The sequence below is a fragment of the Corvus brachyrhynchos genome, unplaced genomic scaffold (genome assembly GCF_000691975.1).
Source record: "Corvus brachyrhynchos isolate BGI_N302 unplaced genomic scaffold, ASM69197v1 scaffold10, whole genome shotgun sequence".
Taxonomy (NCBI): Eukaryota; Metazoa; Chordata; class Aves; order Passeriformes; family Corvidae; genus Corvus; species Corvus brachyrhynchos.
The window spans coordinates 7,958,813-7,973,341 of record NW_008236180.1 but is presented as its reverse complement, the minus strand read 5'-3'; the positions used below and the strand labels follow the sequence as shown (position 1 = coordinate 7,973,341).

General features: G+C 52.0%; 1 protein-coding gene and 1 long non-coding RNA gene across 4 annotated transcripts in view; one reads left to right on the top strand and one right to left on the bottom strand.

Moving 5' to 3' along the window:
- Positions 1-5,322, top strand: part of RBM38 (RNA binding motif protein 38) — a 14,398-nt gene extending 9,076 nt beyond the window's left edge. Inside the window, exon 3 of the mRNA XM_008634935.2 lies at positions 3,882-5,322. Within this exon, the coding sequence (XP_008633157.1) occupies positions 3,882-4,182 (301 nt within the window). The 3' untranslated portion in view covers positions 4,183-5,322. The remainder of the gene's footprint in view (positions 1-3,881) is intronic.
- Positions 5,323-9,236: 3,914 nt separating this feature from the next.
- LOC108446856 overlaps positions 9,237-14,529 on the bottom strand; it is a 10,856-nt gene continuing 5,563 nt past the window's right edge. Inside the window, exons 1-3 of one of the 3 annotated variants that reach the window (XR_001862175.1) lie at positions 12,006-14,510; positions 11,547-11,627; positions 9,237-9,672 (exon numbers count right to left, since the gene is read on the bottom strand). This is a non-coding gene — a long non-coding RNA (uncharacterized LOC108446856). The other 2 variants (XR_001862176.1, XR_001862177.1) reach the window with 2 other exon arrangements.

The following is a 14,529-nucleotide window of genomic DNA, read 5'->3' as shown; positions in this document are numbered from 1 at the left end:
CCTGCCTGCACCAAAACAGGGCCCCTTTTGTTCTGTCCCGCAGCCAAAGCAGGACAGAGCCTGCGTCCCCTCTGCCAGTGGCTCTGTAACCATCTCTTTTGTTCTGTTTCAATTCTGGCTGCCGGGGCAGCGTGGCGTGGTGCCACGTGGTCAGGAGCATGGGCTGGCACCATGACGGCCCTGCCAAGTCCCTGCTGTCCCTCCTGCTGTCCCTCCTGTGCCACCGCCGCCTCTAGGCTTAGGTTTGACCATGCTCGTTGTGTTGGGTGGCCTTTGCCCGTGATCTGTTGTTGTGCCAGCAGCATCTCGTCCATCTGCTGTTCACAGGATGACTTTGGTGTGTGGTGGCCACGGCTGATCACTTGGTTGATGTTTTATAATCACACCGTGTGTGTTTTTGATGAAGTTCTCTTCTGGCTGGCAGGACCTATCGTGGGGGATGGAGGAAAACTGCAGGGAGGGAGGAAGGGAAAGGCATCTTAAAACACAAATGTGACTCATCCTGTAGAAATTCAGATTAGAGTTTGCTGTTTTCTAGAAGGAGAACTCTAGAACAGCTTGCTTTTTTAAAATTTATCTCCTGAAAGATCATCTGCAGAAATAATGGAAGAGGGGGAATTATTTTAAGGTTTTCTGTGGATGCTGAATGTAGCCAGCAGAGAACTTCATCCTAGTGCACTGGTTTGTTTTGTTTGTAGCTGCAAGTCATCAGAGTGACCTTACTTTGGGTTGTGTGTTTTGTTTTGATCGATGAGTTGCCATGTGTCCACCTAATTCAGAAGACCAAACTGCACAATATCTTGCCTGAAATTTCTAGCTGAATTACTGAAATCTCACAGACCAAAAGAACCTTCCCTTTTACATTTACATTCCCTTTAGAAGCAGATCCTGGAGTTGCTGAGTGTGATTTTTTAGTGCAGTACCAACTGTGGTGTGTGTTGTGTGCTTGTGTATGCACTGGGCTGGTGGGATGGATTTCTGGAAGCAGGGTACAGGAGTACTTTCTGTCTTCCAAGCTAATGGTGCTTTTTATTCCAAGTAGCACTGAAGAGCTGGAATTTCTCCTTGCTAAGGGAAAAATGTAGTGCAGGATGTTGCAGATTTGCTGTGTCCAAGCCCACCACGGAGCTGCGGTGGAGGCGCTCCACGTGTGAAAGCAAAGCCAACAATGCGGAGTTCCTTGGGATGAGCTGGGAATGTCCACTCGCCCTGATGGCACCACATCCTCCACTTGGGCTCTGCCGGCTCTGGAGAGCAGTTGGGTGGCAGCAAGGGACATGGAGGAGCTGCTCAAACAGGGTGGGAGTCAGGCTGGGAGTCTCTCGGACTGTTCTGGTCATTTGGTGAGCGCAGGTGGATTGCCTGTGGGCAGGAAAAGTGCAGGCCCCTCCTCTGCTCCTGCTGCTGGGTGGTTTTCAGTGGATTGTGCATTTTTTGTTGCATTTGTGGAGTGATTTTAACTTTGCTGGGCCCTGGAGTACCAGGAAGCCTGGGGGCAGGGTGTGAGGTGTAGGGAGCAGTGACGAGCAGCCAGAGCATCCATCCCCAGTCTGGGATGCAGGAGGTTGTCTGAGCTGCTGATCTACCAGGGTAGAGCAATAAGCATGGACAGTCTGCTCATGTCATCCCCAAGAGCCTGGGCGTGCCTCTGCAGAGCCTTTTCCCAGGCCCTGGCAGGCCCAGAGAGCAGCATTTGCACCTCTGTGTTATTTAAAACAAAATGAAAGAGAAAATCCCCCAGTGACGGGCGTGAGGAGCCTCTGGGTGGGACTGAGCCCTGCTCCTCCACGAGGCGGCTGCCACTGCCTGGTGTGAGTGTGGACATGAAGTGCCCTTGGGCTGAGCTGGTGCCTAAGCTCCAGCTCTGATTCAGCTGTGCTGGCCTCAGTTTAGATCAGAGCTGAACAAAAAGGGATTCAATGCATTTCTGCTGCCTCATCTCATTCTTGTTACCCACAGGGTGATGCTGGGTATGGTGTGTTTATGGACTGAAAGGCTGTGAGGTCCCTCTTGCTGTCCAGGGGTGTCTGTGGCCTCAGGAGAAGGTCTTGCACTGAATCAAAAGTTGAGGTTCTGCTCACCATCATCCATCCTCCCTGCTGCCCTGGGCATATGGAAGGACCCTGATTTCAGAGACAGTGTTGCTGTGTGGGGAGAGGAGAGCAGTCATTCTCTTGTCATGCAAATTGTCTCAAGCAAAACCAAACTGCATATGGGAGTGGGAAAAGGAGAGAAAACTCGGTTCAGATGAGCACTTGTTTGTGAGAAGCCTTTCTCCTGCCAGAAGAGCAGATTAAACCATCCAGTGCTGGTTGTAAAGCAAGTGGGAACAGCCCTGTAAGTGCTGGGTAGGTGGGACCAGCCCCAGGTGGACCCCAGCATGCTGCAGGTGGTGGCTGAGATTTAGGATGCTCAGGTGGAATGAGGGTAGCCATGTACAGCCCTGTGCCTTGTGAAGAGCCCGTGGGAGGCTTTTAAAAGTGGCTGTGTTTGAAAATGTGCTGTCACACACATCCACACAAAAATCCCCAAAATATTTGAATCTGCATAATCTTCCTGCAGAGTTTTGCCTTGGGGTTATTTTTATTTGCCAGAATGAGCTGGGTTTGGAGACCGGGTGGCAGAAGCTTTCAGGGGATGGCTTTGCTTCATTCTGTGGCCTTATGTGGTTCAGCAAGCAGTGGCCAAAGAGACCTTCTCCTCAGGGTGCCCTTTCTGATGCGTGTGGTTCTGATCTTCCACTGGTACTGTGCCATTTGCTGGTATTTAATAACCCTGTTTCTTAAACAAGCCTCAGATGTGTCACCCTGTCGTACTCCCCAGGCCATGTGCAATTCCCTATTTTTTTCTGGCCCATGGCAGTTTGTATGGATGTACCTAAACCTTCAGGTTTGCACAGTTTTTTGCCCTTGCTTGGGGCCTGACTTGACGTAGGCCCTTTGGAAAATACAGCCCTTTCATTTTGATGCTTTTTTCCCCCCGCCTTTCCTCCTCATTAGCAGTTCCTAGCAAATTAGTGGGCACTCCTGCATTAATCACCTCGAGGATCTTTCCATCTAAGGACTTTAATTGACTGTGACATTGTTCAGTTCCTCTCAGCAGCACAGCTACCTCAGGGCAGGGGCAAACCTGGGAGAAGCAGCTCTTCTGGACCCTTGTGGAAAGGGCAGTGGAGATGCCAGGGGCAGATGTGACAGCTCATGGACACAGGAGTGTCACTGCCCTGCCAGCTACTGGGGGGAAGAAAGCAGCATTAACATCTCATGTTTTACAACAAACACCCTGTAGCATTCCCTAAACATCCAGTGTTGTGGAAACATGGTGTAAGTGTGTAGTAACTGATAGCACCTGGCAAGCTGGCAGGCCCAGGGCTGTGCCCAGGGACAGTGCTCATTCCTGGTGGGACAGTGGAGAGTGACACGTTGTCCCTGGTGCCAGGAGGCCCCCAACAGGGGCTGTGCATCCTCAGGACCCTCCACCCAGGTTTGGATGGTGGGATGTGGAGAATACAGGAGGCAGAAGGGCTGGCAGGGACAGGCAGGGTGTGTGGGGGCCAAGGAAATTAGGTGAGCCAGGGGCTGCCATGGCCTTCCAGGAGGTTATTTTGGGGACCAGCGGCCTGGATAGTGGGAGATCCGTGCCATGGGGACCAGGGTGTGTGTATTAGTTGCCATCCTTGCTTCACCTTGCACTTTTCCCACTGTGGGTCTAGGAGTGTTTGCTTTTCATCCCCACCCCAGGGAGCACCCCTCACTCGAGGGCAGCACTGCTGGGCAGCACCATTTCCGTGGCTGATGCACGTGAATTCTGGGGGGAAGAGGGGATGTGCAGGCCGGGGGGAAGCCCAGCCCCTCACTGACTTTCTCCCTTTGCCTCCACAGACTCACGCCTCACTATGTTTACCCCCAAGCTATCATCCAGCCCAGCGTGGTGATCCCCACCCCCGTGCAGTCCATCACGTCTCCCTACATCGACTACACCGCCGCCAGCCAAGCCTATTCCCAGTACACCACAGCTGCCTACGACCAGTACCCCTACGCTGCCTCCCCCGCCGCCGGCTTCGTGGGATACGGCTACACGGGCACGGTGCAGCCGCCCCTCACCGCCAGCAACCCCGCGGCGCCCGCCACCGCCTTCGTGCAGTACCAGCCCCAGCAGCTGCAGCCCGACCGCATGCAGTGAGGGCCGCTCGGCCTCCCAGGACAATCCCTTACCGTGCAAGGATGCGACTAGGACAACAAAACAACAAAAAAACAATAAAAGAAACAAAGAAACAAAAAAATCACCCCGTCCCTTTATCCCCCTTATGTAGGTGCATATCGATACCTAAGCTATTTATAGTGTTGAGGGCGAACCCGAATCCTTGCAGTCTGACTGTGCTTATGAAAGTGGACTTCTGGTAAGTTTTTTTCCTTTTTTTTTTTGTTGTTGGTTTTTTTTTTTTGTTCCTTCAATCTGGACAGATACTGTCTTGAAGATGTTCTAAAAGCGGCTGAAATGTTTCACAGGAAAACTACAGATTCTTGCACACATCGCGGTCTGCTTCCATCACCTGTGGTCTTCTTTCCGCCCCCTGCCCCGTCAGCCCTTCCTTCCTCATCCAGCCTACAATCCTCTTATTTACTGGTGAGGTACAGAGGTACTCGGAGAACATGGAAAAAAAGCAATCTTATTTTTTGGTTGTACAAAAACTTTGTAATACTCAGAGATGCCTTACAGAAAAAAAAAAAGCGAAAGAAAAACTATTTTTTAATATTTATTGCGATTTTATTCGCATGAGCTGTGAATTGCAGACAGAAGAATAGTAGTAAGTATCTGCCTTGTTTAATTCTCATTTTACTAAATTATTGTATGTAGGTAAAAGTTCTTAAGTAATTGCTGAATCACTTCAACATGCAAAAGGGAATATTGGCTTGAAGGAGAGCAGAATATTCCTTTAGTCAACGCACTGTACTATTTTCTTATTGTAATTGTTACTCTGTTAAGATTATCTCAAATTTAGGTATATTTTTAAATGCAAAAAACCAACCAAGAATACTGAACATTTTGTCTACTTTGGTAGATCTTTTGTTACAATGCTGCAACCTATGGAGACATTTACAGTATTTATGTAAAAGAGATTTGGGGCTGTTGGCCAGCAAGGTTTAGGAGAATATCAGGAGTGGAGCAATAGAGAAAAAGGTGTTATGTCACTGAACAAATGGGTAAATGTAACCTTTTTATGCCTGTAATCCAACAGCCAAATAAAGGAAGAGAACAGGCGATGTAAGTTAAGTGCATTTCTACAAAGACAGCAATAAACTATTTTAACTTTTAAAATTATTCGATGCTGTATTGGTACCATGTTTGCTTGGCTGCAGTGCCTTAGGGAGTATTTCCCAACCCACCTGGTCTGGCCATGCTGGACTTCACCCTTGAGTGTGCTGGGGTGGGCTGGGAGCGTGTCCCCTGGGAAGAGCTCCTGCTGCCATCCTGCAGCGTGTCCCACGTGCTGCCCTTGCTCTGCGTGTCCCGAGGCACCTGAGGGTTTCTGAGCTCACAGAACTCTCTGGGCTTGTACCAAGTGCTTCCTCATGCTGTGTGGAGCAGAGAGTGGGAGGTGCTGCCATCCTGGTGCAGCTCCAGTGGGGCAGATGGGATCTCATCCCAGAGTTCTCAGGCCATCACTTTCCTTCTGGTATTTGCTTAGAATAAGTTGGGGGTTATTTTTCTAAAATTGAATCCATCTGAAAGTGAGTGGTCTGCCAGAGCCCTGGCTGGGTTAAGGGGATTTGCTGGGGGTGTCTCGGATCCAGCAGAGCCAGGCAGGTGCCAGCAGCAGAGAGATTCTGGGAGGTTGCTCACACCCCTGAGCCTCCTTCGCCGCTCTGCTGCTGCATTTGACTTTTCCCAACCAACTTGCTTTAGAAGTTTGGTGTTCAGATTTTGACAGTTACAAACTTAAGAATCAATTTGTAAAAGTAAATAAAATTACTCTGTTTGATCATGCCAGTTATCTGGTTCATCTCTATAAAGGTCACGGCAGGCCTGGTGCCAGGAAGGGCCGTGTTTTTGGCACCAGCATCTGCTGCTGTTCCAGGTGGTGATGCCTAAAGCCATTCTGGGGGAAGAGGATGCCATAGGATGAAAGCAGAGGCAGTTCAGCACTGTGGCTGCCCTGGGGAACTTAAATGCCCACGGTGGGCATGTCTAATGTCACCAGCAGCCCTCAGAGTAAACAGCGTATCTCGATGAATGGAAACAACTCGCTCTTGCCTTGCTTGTGTTGCGTGAGAATGCAGATCCTGGTGGGGCTCTGTTCATCCTGCCCGGGGTTTTGCTTACAACCATGTGGGTGACATTTATTTCCTTTTTAAGTAATTACTTTCTGGATACGTGTGGGGCTGCCAAAGGAGTAAGAGCCAAGCACCGCATCCAGCACGGCGCTGGCGGGAGCGCAGCCTGGCCCGAGCCCTGCCTTTGAAGTGCTATCAGGGCTGGAGATTATTCAGCAATTCTTCTTTCTCCCTGTCAGGAGTCCTTCTGAGGAGAAGGGAGGGGAGGATTTTTGGATGGAGGTGCTGGGAGCTGCTGGGGAGCACTTGGCCCCAGCCCAGCAGCATTGAGGTGCCCGTCCCCAGGCAGGGGTGCCTGGCACTGCTGAACTGGGCTTTTGTCTTTGCTGGGGGCCCACATCTCCCCTGCTCAATGGGGACAACAAGGCTGCTGAAAATCGATTTGTTTTTGAAAAAACCCATGTGTGCAGTGCGCCCTGAAGTGAAAAGAGTGATGATTTTCCATTTAGCTGTCTGATTTCCTGAAAGGTGGCCAAACTGCTGGGAAGCGAGGGCACAGGCAGCGCTCCCAGCACCCCGCGCTGCCGAGTGCCAATCCTGGATCCTGCTCAGTTTTGCTCCGGGCTCATTTCGAGAAACAGCCACATCAAAACAACAGCCCAACCTGCCGCCTTCCTGTTTGCGAAAACGCGGCTGTGAAATTGCGGGAGGGCGGGCAGAATGATGAACTCTGCTGTCCTCCTTCGGGGCTGCTCTGCCAGGTGCTGCTGGGAGCCTCCGAAAAGGAGCCCAAGCACTTCCTTGTCCCGTGCTAGGCTGGGAAAGTGGGAAGAGCTCAAAGGGTTGCTGTGTTAGCAGGACAAGGGACAAACTGCAGAGTATGAGCAGTGGGGTGTGCGTGAGAGGCAGTGGCTGCCTGGCTCCTGACTGATCAGGGTGGCACAGGGCTAGAGCTTAAATCACTTTGAAATTGCTTGAAAGTATCATTTTATTTTGTTTTTAGTGCATTGCTTGATGGAGCATCCTCTTCCACCTCCTAATGTTGTTCCAGCACGAAGGAAGCTCATCCTGGGCAGCTCAGCTCTGCTGCAGCCCGACAGAAGCCAAGGGAGGGGACGAGCAGGGGGGTCACAGTGCTTGTTTTAAAATCTTCAGGGATTGGGAGGAGCAGCAAGGGCTGGGTGGTTTTGGCGGGGCAGCCCTGGCAGCACCTGGCATCTGCTTGGCAGGTTCCAGGACTAGAACCAGCTTTGAGGGGCCAGACCTTGTCCTGGACACATCCCTGTGGCCATGCTGGCAGCTGACCTGGCCCAGGCCACCTCTCACAGCTGTGCCCACATGCCCAGTCATTTGCATGACAAATTCAAATCTTTTTTATGGGAAACCATCACACTGGGGCTGTCAGGGGGAGTTTTGGCGCGTGTGGGCTGGAGCACGGGCAGCCCCTGTGCTGTCATGCAGAAGCGTCACCATAAATACCAGTGCTGGAGTGCTGGTCATCACCTGGACGAGCCCAGCCAGAATCTGGCATCATGTCCTGGCATCACCTCCCTTCCCACCCGGCAGCAGCAAGCAAGAGATAGCCCTGTACCCCAGGTGGCTGCTGCCAGACCCTCCCCACTTGCCTGCCATGAAGGGGGATGGCTCGGGTGAGATTTCTGCCCTTTCCAGGCACTGCCTGTCCGTGGGGTGTCCCCTGTCACAGAGGCACAGCCAAGGGCTCTGCTGCCAGCTGCTGCCTGAATCTGCTCTTGATAAGGAGCAGGGGTACCCAGCCCTCACCGCTGCAGCACTCCCCCCACTGTCCCACGTTATCTGGGGACACCCACGGGTTCCTGCCAAGGTCCAGAGCTTTGCAGTGGCACCCCCAGCCAGTGGCCATCCCCAGGATGAAGATGAGGGCACTGGGGACATGGGGGGCTCTGCCAACCCCCACAGCCCAGCTCTCCTAGCTAACGAGCCCCAGCACCAAAACTTTGCGCTGAGAGGGAAAGGCTGAGCATAGGATTTATTTGCATAGTAACTGGGCTGCTGTTGGCACTTACCCTTTAAAATAGAGTTGACAGCAAAATGGTTTTACCCCCTCACATAGAGGGAATGCTAACAGCATCCTTTTTTTTTCCCCTCTCTTCTGGCTGAAACTTGTTTTTCCCTCCTTTGTGCCTCTCTGAATCCTGCCAGCGTAGAGATTCCCTTGTTCAGAGAGTAAAAAAAGAAAGGCAGAAAAAAAAAGAAAAAAACAGAAAAAGAAAAACTTAAGCCTGGGATTAAAAACCATCACTAAAATAGTTTGAATAACAAAGTCAACTGACTGGCCGGGAACCCGGTGAATGCCTGTCACGTATCGCCCTTCGGCCGGGCACGGTCATGTGTTTCACTAGATAGTTCCTGGAAAAGCTTCTGCTCAGCCTGATAGACCTGTGGCTGCTGATACTGCTGCACCCACTCTCCTGGAGGGCTGCAGGAAACTTCCTGACAGGGGGATAAATTGTGGGGGAATAAATAAATCTTCCTTGGGTACCAGAGGCGTTGGGTGTTCTTGGGACCTGAGGCTTCTCGAGCCTCAGCGGTCGCAGCATCAGCACTGCGGGCCAGCAGCACCCTCTGTCCTTACTGATGTCTTTAGAAAGGGAATTTATGGTGGGTTTGTGGGTTTTTTTCCCCTCCACAATTTTCTGCATAGTTTCAGCTGAATAAAGAATCAAAAAATGGGACCTTGCATGAGATAGAAGCAGAGGGTTTGTACCTCCCCCCTGGCAGAGCCAACTCAGCCACGTCAGACACATCATGTGGGGCTATGCCACCACGGAGTGTGTTACTGCAGGGATTTGTACCTAAACCCAAACCCAAATAACTGTTGTTTTATCCTTTTGCTGACTTCAGCAGCACAAACCTGGAAGCAGAGAGATGTGACAAGGCACAGGGACAGGAATGATGGCTCAGATAAGGCCACACAGTGTGGGAGGGCAATTAAAGGCTCAGATTTATTAGCTGTGTGCCCATGCTCAGGAGGCTGATGAAGCAGTTGGAGATGGAAAAGTTGGTAATGGAAAGGTCAGAGACGGAGGCTTGTCAGAGGATGAATTGATGAGCACCCAAAATCCCAGAAGCCGATTTTTAAAAGCATTTGCCCACATAAAACTGGAGACTGTGGTCTTTTGTAAATCAGCCAGGAACATGTCTTGGTTTGAAAATAGCACTGAGCATCTTATTACATGTTTAACACTCAAAAGATCTTTTAAAATCAGACTCAGCTCACTGGAGTGGCTCCTGTTCATGGATAAACGGAGGGGTCAGTGTGTGCAGACACCCACGGCCATTTGTGGTCTCCTGTAGAATCCGCTGGTGTGTTCGCATGAGCTGCTGACATGTGAGCACCTTAAACAAACCCTGAGCTCTGCAAAATGAAAGTGAAATGAAATAAGTAAGTCATGCCATTAGTCTCCTGTGAGCTGGCTTTAAAATTAGCAGGTTTTAGACATAAACATGGTAGAACAAGCCCTCGGGGGAAGAAAAGCCCTCCAAAAACCACATCCTACCTTCTTTTCAACCGTGTACACTGCTCTTTATTTCACGGCACTTTAGTAAGGTAAACTAATTTGGTTTCCTGTTTCCAATGAATTTTACATGTAGAAAAACATTTATATTATATACATTATAAATCTGATTAGAAACATGGATGTATGAACAAACACGTTTTTTATCAGTAGCTGTGTGTATTTGTGTGTGTATGTGAAAGAATACATAAAAATGCCTTATTTCAACTGGCATTTTAACTATTATTTCACAAATCCTGGCTTTCTGAAGATGCCAGGTGAACCCCAGTTTGGAAGATAATTTAAAATAAGAAGCATAACATAACAGCAATGCAACCAAATTTAATGGCTGGTAGCACAAGCTAATCTGGGGCAAAACCATGTCCTGGACTGAGCTCAGGCTTCATCAGACTGGGAAAAACAGTAAAAATATCCCTGGTGATAAACAGTAAAAATATCTCACTGATGTGAGAGCCATGCCTGGAGATGGGGCAGCAGCTGGGGGCATCCCCTATCCTCTTGCCCACTGCTGCCATACGTACTCAGGTGCTTTTCCTGTCTGTCTGTCTGTCTGTCTCTTTGCATTCCCCTCTGTCCTCTTCAATCAGCCAACCATGGGCACTTCAGCCTAGTCTGCTCAGCCCAGAATACAGATATTTTGGGCATCTGCAATCTGGATGAAAGCTCCAGTCCTGCCAGGAACTCTGCAAAGGCTTGAATGGAAAAAAAATAAAAATATCCCATGGAGTTGGGTAGAGGCTGCCAGGCTGCCCCAGCCCCTATCCCACAGGCAGGGAGCAGCCCCAGCCCCTCTGCAGCCACCAGCTGAGACAGAGCCTGCAGGAAAGATAATAAATTAAATCCAAATGTTTATTCCATTGGCACTGTCTGGGTCACGTGCCTTGTGGAGCTGGAGAGTGCAGGGATATTTTCTTGTAGCTGTCGAATAAACTGCTAGAAATGGTGTCTCTGTAGAGATCCCGGAGGAGGCGGGGGCTGAGGCCTGCTTGGATGGATGGATGGATGGATGGATGGATGGATGGATACACACCCACAGGAGCTGGCCCCAAGCTCAGAGGCCAGGCCAAGAGCTTTGTGCACAGGCAATGGGTTTGGGGGCAGGCGTGGGGGTGTCTGTGCAAGTGAGGCACTGGAGATTGTGGGCATGTGAGGACCTTGGATTTCCCCTCTCATCCTTGGCACACACACAGAATTAACTCTTCCCATCCTCATCAGACACGGTGAGCTCTGGATGTGCAGGGCCCTGAGCTGCAGCACAGCCCCAGCTCTGGTGGGTGTCTGCAGCGTGTCCTGGCTGCTGCAGGTCACTGTGCAGAGATGCTTTAAAAACCCCCACCCCAACCCACCGAGCACAGCCCGAGCCCGCTGCCCCACAGGTCTCAGTACAGTGCTTACAACAGGCTTACTCATTTCTCCAGTGAGTAAGACTGAAAGCGGAGCCCCACAAGGGCAGGACCGGGGGCTGATAAGGAGCAGCTCCCTAATCTCCAGCCCCAGCAGCCAAAAGGGCCAGGGTGATAACTCGCAGAGCCCCCAGCTCCCAGCAGTGCAGGGTGCTGCTGTCGGTTTGAGCGTTTGCAGAGCTGCACCTCCTCACCTCGCACGGTTTGTCTGCAGTGGCCCAGCCCAGCCCAGCACTCCTCGGCCTCCCCAGGGGAGCCAGAGGGACCTGGTGGTGGTGGCAACCCCAGGGCTCACAGCCTGGCCCACTCACCTCCTCTGCTCTTGATGCCTTGAGCTCCTGGGGCACAGCCATGGGGAAAGGGGACTACATCATTCATCTGATCAATCAACCCTGTAGGAAGAACCAAAGTTTAGAAACTGGAGGTAGGGAAGGTCCCAGCTGAGGTCCATCCTCATGCTCTGGGTCACACCAGGAAGCCAGGAGCACAGCAAAGCTGGCAGTCCCCTGATTCAGACCTGGGCTGGGAGGCTGGGACTTTGGCTCAGATACCTGGTTTTTGCTGGCTGGGTCAGACCCTGTGCATGCCCATCTCCTGTGGCACACACCCACGGCTGCTGCTGCACTGGCTCCGTGTCACCTGCCCCCAGCTCCAGGGATCAGCTCCACTGCCCCCTCACTGGCCCCGTGTGCCAAATTGCACATGATAAGCTCTGCTCCACAGCACATTTTTGTCAGAGGCTAGAGAGATAAAATCTTAAAATAGCTCACCATGACATTCGTCAGGGTCTGTGCCACCACATTTCCCACATGTTGCTGTCCTCTGTCCCTGGCTTCAGCCAGGAACATCCCTGCAGGAAGGCTGGGCTCCTGAAATGCAAAGCAGGACGTGCAGAGCTGCTCCTGTCCTGGAGCATCGTGGTCTCCAGGCAGCATGGGACTGAGTGTGACACCACACTGAGTGTGACATGGCACTGCCAGCACTGTGGGGCAGGCTCTGCCTCTGCTTTCAGGGTGCCCCCACTCCCACAGGCCCCGCTGCAGGGCCCCCATCCCATCCTTGGCTTGCTCCAGGGAGCACCGTGCCCTTGGCCTCTTGGAGCCTTTGGCTCCAGCCAAACACCACTTGGCCAAGCCCCCAGCACGGGAACAAAAGCAGAGAGCCCCAGCGACGGGCCAGAGAGCTGGGGGAGGGTGCAGCTCCCTGCTCAGCTCCTCTCCAGCGCTGGAAACCAGCGGGGCATAGAAGGGAACCATCCCCTCGCTGCCTTTGTCACTCCTGGTGCTGCCCAGGGCTGCCCTGTGCCTTTCAGGGGTGCTCTGGTGGCTCTCTCAGGCTGGGTGCCAAGGGGAAGACCGGGGTGCAAGTATCTCCTCCTGGAAAGCCCACTTCCAGCTCTTTCCTTGCAGGAACCCACTTCTTTAACCCCTCTGGTGCCAGCTGGCCAGCACGGTGTCCTGGCTGTGGTCCCTGGGCTCTCACAGTGCTGCCAAGCGAGTGGTATTCAAAGCTTTAGCCTTTCCCAGCTTTTAGGCACATGCTCCAACTCTCCCTTATTTTGTGTTTAGCTTTGGGCAGCAAATATCACGTCATGGTTAAAGGCGCAGCTTCAATTCATATCTATCTTGATTTTTTTTAATGAAAAACAAGATTAAAAATAGTCATCAGAGAAAACAAACACTGTAATGCACACACAGATTTTTTTTCAAACAACTTCAAAAATGCCCATGAGAGCCACTGCTTTTAAGTGTTGGAAAATCACAGTGGAGCCTTTGCAGTGCTGACATGGCTCTAAGGAAATGAAGCATTTTGTACAGAGGGGAAAACATGGTCCAGGTGTTACTGTACCACAAGCCCCAGCTCCTTCCTCTGCACCTGGCTCACACCTGGCTGGGGGCAGGTGGCTCTGCAGAGACACGTTGGGGTTACTAGGGAAGTCCTGCCAGCATCTCCTGGCCATGCCAAGGAAAATCATTCCATTTTCTCTGCCCTGTGCCTGGGAGGGGCTCACAAACCTCCCCGGCTCAGTGTCACCTCCAGTCCCAGCCAGTCACGGCACAGGCTGTTATGGCACACCAGGCTCCTTCCTTTATTCACGATACTAACTCTTTTATTCATGATAGGAGTAGTAAAAGCAGATGAGCTCACTCCAGTTAGCTCATGGCCCTAGAACAAGCATTTTTCTCCCACCTCCTGGTGCAGACATGGTGGGGGACAGTGGCATGCCACCAAGAACCCACCAGCCCGGTGGCTCTTCCCCTCCTTACCACACATGGTACACGTGTGAGGCCAGTGCCTCACAGAATGGCCAAGTGCCTCTGGTTCCCCTGTGTGCCACAGAACAGAGCCAGGCTGGGGATGAGCGAGTCCCAAGCTCACAGGGATGTCACCTGTGCCAAAGGGATCCTGGGGTGCCAGAGACCCTTAGCTTTGGAGCCAGCAGAGCCCACATCGACTTGAACTCAACTCTGCAGGCTGGACGGGACTTTTGGGGGGCTGTTTAGACTTGTTAAGGGATTTCCCCAGCCTCCATGGCCTCACTGCCCTCCCTCAGAGACACCAGCAAAGCCCCAGGGACCCACGTGCCTTGGGGAGCAGCAATGCAGCACAGCTCATAGCCCTGGTGTGTTTGGGACAGAGCTGTGAGGAAACCCCATGCAGGAAGTATTGGAAGTGACCCTGTGTGACATGTGCTGCATGGAGAAAGGGAGGTTCCCTCAGCAGGGGCTGATTGTGCCAGCACCCAGCAGCCACCCAGTGAGGCAGAGAGGCTGCACCCCCATTTGACCACAGGGCTGCAGAACCAGTGGGGATCTTTCCAGTGCAGATCAAGGGCTTGTCTGAAGCCCCTTTTAAAAAACAGATTCATTCCCAGCTTCAACCAGCCCTCTGCACACCAGAGTGCAGTGGCTCACTGGGCCTTCTCAGGGAGCACAAGGATGCTGAGGCCTAGGGAGAGGTCAGCTCGGGGGAAAACCACTCTGGAGGGATCTAACCTGTCTGGAAAACAGCTTTTTGCCACTGTGGGCAGAGTACAGGCAGCACCACTGCCTTACCCAGCCTGCGCTGCCAGAACACATGGCACAGGTTTGGCTTTCCCCATGGAAAGGGCAGCGTGGCATCATTGCCCACGTGGGAAAGGCTCAGCTTTGTGCCCTTGGTGCCCCTGGACGCTATGTAAATACTGGCAGGATTTTCTTAGCAGCACGAAATGCACATCTGCTCATGCAAAGCTGCGGGCGGTGGCCGGGGAGCTGCAGCCGCTGGCCAGCGCAGGAAGGGTGCTGCCAGTCA